Raw genomic sequence first — 9,503 nt, 5'->3', positions numbered from 1 at the left:
GTGTGTGTGTGTGTGTGTGTGTGTTGATGAAAAAGAGCCAACTTCGTATGCCTAGGGCCATGTACCCTGGCCTTTGAAAAATAGTCCTCCTTGGCTCCTTCTTCCTCCCCATTTTACCCTCTTTTGAAGCTGCTACAAGTTCATGTTCACATTAACAATGGCAATGGCTTCAAGAAGTTATCTCCATCATAAAAATCCTTCATATTTGCCTCCTTCCTTGGGTTTGTTTTTCCCAAGTCCTTCCCACCTGATGACCTGTTCCCTCCCCCAGTCTTCTTACAGATAGGAAAGGCGGAGCCAGCACGAGTGCCTCACCCCTGGCATGTGAGTCAGTGTTGAAGTGGGAGCTAGGATGCCCCCTCCTGGCCCCAGCTCTCTGCTCTTCCCTCTGTGTTGGCCAGGCTTTTCTGGAAGGCAGCAAGCTTTGGTCAAGTGAAACATTGAGCAAACGCCAACGCAGAACTCTGTGAAGGTCAAACTACTCCGATAGGAGCGAGAGGGTCTCCTTCACGCATGCACTCCCTGCTCGGTTGATATTTCGAAATGCTTCTGGAAATGATGGGATCACAGTGACCATCCTGAGAAGGAGCCTTTCCTGGCCCCACCCACATCAGTCATCCCACTGACACCATTCCAGGTGGCCATTAGATGCCAGAGGCAGAGAGAGACATATGTACTAATATATATATATATATATATATATATTGAGAGAGAGAGGGAGAGAGAGAGAGAGATGGAGACAGATAGAGACAGACAGAATGACAAAGAGGAGTTCCTCCCACTGGAAGTAATGAGTATTTTGTTTTAATTCTCTTCTAAAAAGCCAATCTTTCTCTCTCCTAGAACCCCACTGATGCTGGCAGTAGCATATGGACACATTGATGCTGTCTCACTGTTACTTGAAAAGGAAGCAAATGTAGATGCTGTTGACATCATGGGGTGCACAGCTTTGCACAGAGGGGTATGTACGTCTTCCTCAGCCGCAGTCAAGCCGTCGTGTAATGAGAACACTTCCTCTTTACTTCCCATATGAGTTTTTAGTGAAAAGGTTGTTTCCTAGGATAACCAATGAACCTCAATCGGCCTAAAAGAAATTATAAAATCTTTTGCAAAAGGAAAATAGTGGCAGGTACTCTGAGGTCCTGCTCTTGCGATTTCATGGTCGATTGTGATAACAGAACCACAAACTCCTACTGTTGGTAGACTTGCTTCTACTTTCAGATAACAAAATACTTGCACAGCATAGAAAATTTGCAAAGTATTTTTTCAAAGCATGGAGAAGACAGCTACAATCATTAGTAATCCTACCTCCTGGAGATAACCATTTTTTTGGTTTATATACCAAATCTTCTTTACTGTATATAGATTTATTTTTTTAAATATATTTTATTGATTTTTTACAGAGAGGAAGGGAGAGAGATAGGGAGTTAGAAACATCAATGAGAGAGAAACATCGATCAGCTGCCTGCTGCACACTCCCTACTAGGGATGTGCCCGCAACCAAGGTACAGGGACCCTTGAGTCTGCAGGCCGACGCTCTATCCACTGAGCCAAACCGGTCAGGGCAGATTTATTTAAAAAAAAAAATTTAAAAAGAGAATACTGAAGATACTATTTGGAACCTACTTTTTTTCTTTTAGAATATCAAGGACCTTTTCCATGTCAGTAAATATTTTCCTGCTCTATCATTTTTAATGGTCCATTGTATGCAGGTGCCATAATTTATTCCAGTGATTGCTTACTGTTGAATAGCCATGCTATGTCTGACTGTTGACCCATTCCCCACCCGAAGTATGTATCCTGTGACATTTCTTTGTATACATCTGCTGAGTTGTTTTTTAAAGCATGCCGGGGAAACGAAATCAAACAGAAGCAGAAATAAAAGTGCTCTTTGGGGCTGGTGCCAACCACCATGGCCGGTGAGCAGGAGAGGAACTCTCAGTGGTCGAAGTGATCCTCCTCGTCCTTATTTCCTGGGGACTTCCTGTGGGCCATGCCACAGGCTGGGGCCTTTACGTACCTTATCTCGTCAGTCCTCACAACAACCTATGGGGTCCTCATGACTATCCCCAGGTACAGGTAAATGAAATGAGGCAGAGAGGTGAATTGACGTGTCCAAGCTTTACCAGGGGAAGCCAGGATTTAGCTCACACCTTCCTGATTCTAACGCTCCTGTGTCCCACTATATCGTCGTACCTTTCATGGTTATGTCTGGAGAGTCGAGGTGTTTCCCACGTGCTGATGTCCACACGGGCTTTTCTGCTATGCATCGGGCTGGGCTGTCCTCCGTGAGGCCCGGGCACGCATGTCCTCTGACTGACCGCCCGCTTCACATCCCGAGCCGGCTGCCCTTCTGACCTTTGTTTTGTGTTTCCAATGCAATCGATTAGATCATGTCGGGTCATGAGGAATGTGTGCAAATGCTGCTGGAGGAGGAAGTCTCAATTCTCTGCAAAGATGCCAGAGGGAGGACCCCCTTGCACTACGCCGCGGCCCGCGGCCACGCCACGTGGCTGAGCGAGCTGCTGCAGATGGCCCTGTCAGAGGAAGACTGCTCTTTCAAGGACAACCAGGGCTACACGCCGCTGCACTGGGCTTGCTACAACGGTGAGTGGACTGCTGTGCGACAGGCCAGTGGGTTCCCTCTGACTTGGCCCCGCTGGGATCTCGGGAGGGAAAGCAGCACAACGCTGTCAACCTTGATTGCCAATCTTTCTGCATCTGAGACACCTTTTTTCTGTTGTGTTTTTGTTAAGTATGTTGCCCTTCTTGGCTACTATGATGCCTCAATGGAATAAAAATTCACTTTCTCCCTTTTTTGCTAATTAATAACATAAAACTCCTAATCAGGACTTCTAATGAATGAATAACCAGTTTTAATGAAGGTTTCTGATGCTACATGATATAACCAGGGACCCTACAATGAATTAAAATAACACAGCTAAGACCTGTTACAGTTGACTACCAGTCAGACTTCTAGATGATTGATTTGTCTTTGGGCATTTCCTCTTTTGTATCTCATTTCCCCCATTTATGTTGTCGCACTTATAATTCAGAAGATCTAACATTTCTTATTTCACTTATTTGAGTAAAAAAGAAATGCAAGCTCATAGTAAATTTCAAAAATATTGACATGTCTAAGGTAGAATTAAGTCTCCATTTCCAAACTTGCTTTCTGATGTAGTTTGGTGTGTACCTTTAATACTTTCCCCTTGAGGATATAAATACAAATGTATGTGCATCTGTTTTTTTAAACTAGAATCATAGAACAACTATCATTCTATAACTTTCTTTTTTGCTATTGTTTATTTAACATGGTGGGGCACAGGTATAATGGCCACCTGAACAAGAAGATGTCTGCAGACGAAAAACGACGTAGGCAACTCCATAGACTGTAACAGAAAGGATTACAGGACCATTTCCTTACAGGGAGGTAGGGTCAGAGCGGACAGGCAACCCAGCACCCTGCACAGATAATTCTCTGCTAAGAGACCCCCGTTACAGTGCTTTTTATGGTATAACTCAGATGCTAATGATTGACAAGACAGAGGGACAAAGAACGCAGTCAGCGAGTGCAGCAGTGCCCAGCCGGTGTGGCTCAGTGAACCAGGAGGTCACTGGTTCGATTCTTGGTCAGTGCACATGCTCTGGCTGCAGGCTCACACCCTTGTGGAGGACGTGCAGGAGGCAGCCAATAAATGCTTTTCTCCCACCGATGTTTCTCTCTCTCTATCCCTCTCCCTTCCTCTCTCTAAATTCAACAAAAACATTTAAAAAAAAAAAAAGAATGCAGTGGCACCAGGGGCCATACCTCCTGATGGTCTTGCGACAGAAGATGGTTCATAATGGATCCTATCACCAGGTTAATATTTATTCTGGTTGCCATGGCATTCTGGCGGTTACAAACAAAAACATTTATGGTAGGTTTTATGGAACACTGATAATCATCAACTACAAGGCTCTGATAGGCTTGCTCAGTGAGGCTGATCGAAGGTCACAGCAGAAGAGAAATCCGGGACCCAGGGGTGGCGTCAGTTTTGTCCGCATCGACTTCTGTGCACATTCTATCGCAGATATCCTGCAAGTTATTGTGTATCGATAACGATTGATCTCCTTAGTATATTGCAGAGCAGATAAATCAATGTAGGTGTGTGTGTGTATCACAATCTATTATTTATTCAACAGGGTCCCTGGGGATGGACATTCGGATTGTTTTCAGGTTTTTTCCTGTTAAAACGAGGCTTCAGTGTGTGCCTGTTCATAGCATGTACCTTAATTCTGTCCGATAAGTTTCCAGAAGGGAAACTATGGATGAGGACATGTGTGTTTTTTTAACTTTAATAAATTACACCATGTTACTTTGCAAGAAAGGTGTAATTTATTACTCCCCCAGACATGAATAAGACCTATATTTCCCCCAAGCTTTTGCCAGCCCAGGAAGATAGCATCTTTTTCCTTTCTGTGAGTGTGAAGGGCAGAAAAGGTTATCCCATTACTTTGGTTTGTGTTTCTCTGTCTAACAGTGTGTTTATTGGTATTTCGTCTTCTGGAAATGACCTTTTCCATCTATTGCTTATTTTTAATGAGTTTTCTCTTTCCTCATGCGTTTGCTGGAGTGCCTTGTCATAGAGATAGGAATCCTCCCTGCATGTACTATGTGCTGCCAGTGTTTTCTCTCAGTCTGTCATTTGTCTCTGGTCTTTGTTTATGATGTCATTTTCCATGCAGAAATTTTGAACGTTTGTGTAGTTGAGTCCATCATATTTTTATTTGCTGGGATCTAGGTTTCCAGTCCTGCTTAAGGTCTCCCACCTGTAAGTTTATATGGATATTTTCCCATATATTTTCTACTCTGTTTCTATAATTTTATTTTTCCATTTGCAGTTCTTATATTAAAATTTTCACCTAGACGGTTTGGCTCGGTGGATAGATCATTGGCCTGCAGACTGAGGGGTCCCACGGTCAAGGGCACATGCCTAGTTTGGGGGCTTGATCCCCAGTAGGGGGCGTGCAGGAGGCAGCTGATCGGTAGTTCTCTCTCATCATTGATGTTTCTATCTCTCTCTCCCGCTCCCTTCCAGTCTGAAATAAAAATATATTTTAAAAATATTTTCACTCAGAAACTATGGGGTGCTCTAACTTACATTTCATTTTCATTACAGTCCTCTTTCGTCATTGGCTCTGACCAGGAAGAGCCAAATTTTCTACTTTCTCAACTTGGCTTGGTCCCGCCCTGCTACTGGAGGACTGGGTTTCTTTACTTACCAGTGGCTGAGGGCCCCCTAAGCCCCAACTGGGTCAAACCCAGAGATCTCTCTGGCAGGAAGGGGAAGGCGCAGTCAGAGTGTTGGTCTTATGGCAGGTGGCAAACTCACCGACCACATCCTCTCCCCTGAGATGAGGTAAAGAGGGGTGGCAGGGCTCTGTTCTGAGGCCTCTCCAGGTGCAAGCAGGGGAGGGGAGTAGTCCTGCCCTAAGCAGTTCCAATGCAGTCTCCCTCCGGGTCTGAGGGTCAAGCTCCCATCTTCCCAGAATCCCCTTCACCGAGCACTGTGAAATACCGAAAGTCACTCAAGGATGCCCAGTCCTATCTACACAGACCCTTAGGTTGGGGTTCAGAGTCCCAAAGAGTGGTGTGTGTAGACGCTTCCCTAAGTAGATCCTGGGGCGGGGGGGGGGGGTGGATTCATACTAATAGAGGGTGTGAAGTGTTTAAGGGAGGGTTGGGTATAGGTGGAAAGCTAAAGAGTGTAACTTACATAAAGTTAGGGGATTTTTGTGTTCATTACTTTATATGTTTCTAACCCTCCTTCAAGCAGTGTTCCTTTTTCTCTTTATAGGTAAAAGAAAGGTTTGGGTTATGTTTTAATACTTAAAATTGTCTGATCTTCGTCATTCTGAGGTAGATCATGAGAAAGCTGAGTTCAGCCAACAGGAGGTTCCAGGACAACAGTCTGTATTCCAAAGCCAAATAGTTTGGCATTAATAGCTGTCCATCCCTTCACAGACCACATTCAGGTCCTTTATCCATAAGCTCCCATCATCCTGTGACATCAGTAGGGCAAGTTTCCTCATCTGATTTTTTTATCTATGAGAAATTGGGACTCACAGATCCCAAGAGAGTTGCTTTGGATCACGTGACAAGGAAGCCAACAGAGCTGAGGCCTTAACTTAAATTCAGTTGATTTGGAAACTACTTGTCATTTTGTTGAAAATAATTCCTCACATTCATTCCTCTACTTATTTTTTTTTAAATACTTATTGGGTACACATTGTTTGCCAGGAGCTGGTCTTGGTGCCATTTTAAACACTTATACAGTATTTTACACTCAGCATTTTACCCTTTCATCTGCTATTTTCTATCAATCACATCTTCTCCCCTTCACTGGGGTCCATAATTATAAGTGAATCTACTCAGATGGGTGAAGGGGAAATTGCCTGTTGTAAATATGGGCAAACTGAGGTGTGTTAGATGTCTACCTATCAAGAGCTGAGCATAACATAGAATTGATTCTGCTTGCAAATGAGATCCCTTCTCCATCTCGTTCTCTCCATCAGACCATATGGCTTTCATTGTCTTATTTGTTCATTATGTCTCAGAACTCCTGTGAGCATAGTCAATAACATGTTGGCATTTTGTGAATTTCATTCCATGGAGGTTGAGCATTCAGCCGATTCAGGAAAATGCATAAGCCAGAATTCAGTTCTTAATAACAAAAAAAATTGATTGTGTTGAACAAAATTTCTCTCTTGGAAACTTCCTAAATTCTTTTGCTTCCTTGCAGGTAATGAAAACTGTATAGAGGTACTTTTGGAGCAGAAATGTTTTCGTGAATTTATCGGCAATCCCTTTACTCCACTGCACTGTGCGATGTAAGTAGAGATGCCAGAAGTCAATGGTGCTGCTTTAATTCCTTCAATGACACGTAGAAAAATTGCCCTTTAGGAAAGGAAAAAGCTGTCACATTACAGATAAGACCAATGTATTCCATTTTGCTGCTAAAGGCAAATAGGTCTGAGAGCGAAGCGTGGGTCCTAATGTTAATGATTTCCAGGAGATTTCTATGAAATGCCGTGGCTCCAAGGTGGCTTACATGCCACCTTAGAGAAACTGCAGGAAGAGGTGGCCTGAGGGGCACCTGACACCCCATATTCTTCAGGTATACTTCACACCTGCAGCCAAATTCTAAAAATATGCCTGCGAATGATTAGAAAGACATTTTCTACCAGGAAGACTTTTCATGTATTGTAATTCCCTTTCTTCGTATGTTGTAAGGTTTTTTATATGTAATTTTTGCTCCAATCTCAATGTGTGAACCATTGTCCAGAGAGTACAGGGACTGTAAGTCAGACTTCCATGTCAGCCTGCTGGGTCATGGGCACCAGGTGGACACTTTCTTGAGGTTGGTGGGTGACCTAGTGCCGATCCAGCCTGCTCCCTGACCAGCTGGCCCTGACACAGGTGATGTGAGTGGCCAGCGCTCTCTAACAGCTTTGAAGCGCTCCACCCTTGCCCTCCAGTTTTTCAGCTTTGGCTTCCACGATTCCATGAACAATAGGCCTATTATTTCTCTCACAAGGTTTTTTTTTAATATATATAGTGGCAGACATCCTAAAGGCTTTACTATTATTATTTTAAATCTCTATTGTTGAAGTATTACATACGTCCCCCTCCTTCCACCATTGACCTCTGCTAGCCCACTCCCCACCCCCCACCCAGGCCTTCACCCCCTATTGTCTGTGACCATGGGTTGTGCATACATGCAGACAAGGTCTTTGGTTGATCACCTCCCACCTCCCACCCTCCCCTGCCTTCCGTCTGAGATTCCACAATCGAAGCTTCTATGTCTCTGGACCTATTTTGTTCCGAGTTGTGTCCACTTAGATTTTGAGGTGCCGTTGCTCACAATTTCTTGTCTTAATTGATTTCTCGGAGTCCTTGTTAGTGTGTTAGCAGCTGTCCCTGGCTGTGGACTCTTAGTATAACTGTCCCGGGACCTTTCCAGGAACCTTAATAAACCTCTTTCCTTTAAAAATTTGCATATAATTTGTTTGGATCTGTGAGAGAGTGGAGCTCAAATCCCAGAGTGACGAACCCACGGCTCCCAGTGAACTCGGAGTCAAGAGGGTGCCCTCCTGAGCTTCTCCTCCCAAGACCTTCAGTTTCAGGTCCTACCCTCCTCGCCACAGCTGTTCAGACAAGCAAAGGAGGCAACTTAGGTCAGGGTTCAACCCTTCTTGGAGCAGGCGATTCTCCAAAATCTTCAGAGTGGAGACTGCCCTCTTCAGGAAGTGTTAAATAAAGTTCGTTTGTATCACCTAAATGGTCTTCTTTAAACGTTTTACCAGAACATAGGCCACAGATATTGGCATCAGACTTAAAAAACAGCCACCATCAGGTTGTTACGTATACAGTGCCTGGGAAGACGGACTAGGAGGGGACATACAACTTTTTAAGTGGTGAGGTTTTTAATGCTACTTTCGTTTTAGAATAAATGACCATGAGAATTGTGCGTCACTGCTGCTGGGGGCCATCGATTCCAGCATTGTCAATTGCAGGGACGACAAAGGCAGGTGAGTGATCCAGGATAGCATGCCTGTCCTCCCCTCGAATCCCAGTCTCTGCTCTGTAGTTGCAGAGGGGCCAAACATCTTTTATTTAGTTTTTAAATGGAAAAGTGATATGTAAGCATGTTTTTTTAATTAAGTATTGTAAAGGACATATAATTTTTTTTAATTTTTTATTACAAAGGGTATTACATATGTGTCCATTTTTCCCCCCCGCCCTAGACAGTCCCCTAGCCTCCCCTTTCCCCAGTGTCTTAAGGACATATAATTAAAACAAGTTTTCCTCCTCGGCCCAGCAGCCCCAGCCTCTTCCACGGAGGAAGCCACTAGAAACTGTCCTTTCCAAATGTGTATAGGCCCTCACATGTTGTCTGTGCACAGCTACAAACATCTGTAAAATGTATGTGCTTGTATCCCTTATGTGCAATGGAGCACTCGATAGCAATGCTCTGCTGTTAGTACATCTTGGAGATCTTCCCAAATACTAAAACCCTTAGATTCACCGTATTCTTTTTAAGGCTGAATATTATTCATCTGAATGGATATAGTATAACTTAATCAGCCTGCCCGCTATGGAAGAATATTCAGGTTGTTTCTAGTACTTTGCTGTTTCAAAGGGTGGTGCAGTTCATATGTGCCTGGTCCTATGACCCAAGTGTATCTAGGAGGTAAAATCCTAGAAGTGGTTAACAGGCCAGTAGTTTTTAAATTTGACAAGCAATGCCAGGTTGTCCTCCCCCCAAAAATCAGTCATTCACATTAGATGACGTGGGCTTTTTAGAAAAATAGCCAGTGATCTACAAATTTAAGGTGTAATTTTGAAAGTATCTTTATCCAAGGGGAGAGGAAAGCCACTGGGACTCAGGATTAAAGCGTCAGCAAAGATGCTAATTTCACGATCAGGGCCACCAACTTCCCCCCCCCACCCCCCCACT

The 9,503-nt window shown here is 43.9% G+C and overlaps 1 protein-coding gene across 3 annotated transcripts in view; it reads left to right on the top strand.

Moving 5' to 3' along the window:
* The window catches only part of ANKRD44 (ankyrin repeat domain 44), a 131,401-nt gene that overhangs the window by 113,287 nt on the left and 8,611 nt on the right, over nt 1-9,503 (top strand). For all 3 annotated transcript variants that reach the window (XM_015566105.1, XM_015566103.1, XM_015566104.1), the window contains exons 19-22: nt 844-961; nt 2,391-2,607; nt 6,786-6,873; nt 8,491-8,574. In XM_015566105.1, coding sequence (XP_015421591.1) covers nt 844-961; nt 2,391-2,607; nt 6,786-6,873; nt 8,491-8,574 — 507 coding nt within the window. The remainder of the gene's footprint in view (nt 1-843; nt 962-2,390; nt 2,608-6,785; nt 6,874-8,490; nt 8,575-9,503) is intronic.

Source organism: Myotis davidii, unplaced genomic scaffold, assembly GCF_000327345.1.
Source record: "Myotis davidii unplaced genomic scaffold, ASM32734v1 scaffold221, whole genome shotgun sequence".
In the NCBI taxonomy this organism is placed as follows: Eukaryota; Metazoa; Chordata; class Mammalia; order Chiroptera; family Vespertilionidae; genus Myotis; species Myotis davidii.
The sequence above is the reverse complement of the archived record's forward strand: the minus strand, read 5'-3'. Positions and strand labels throughout refer to the sequence as shown.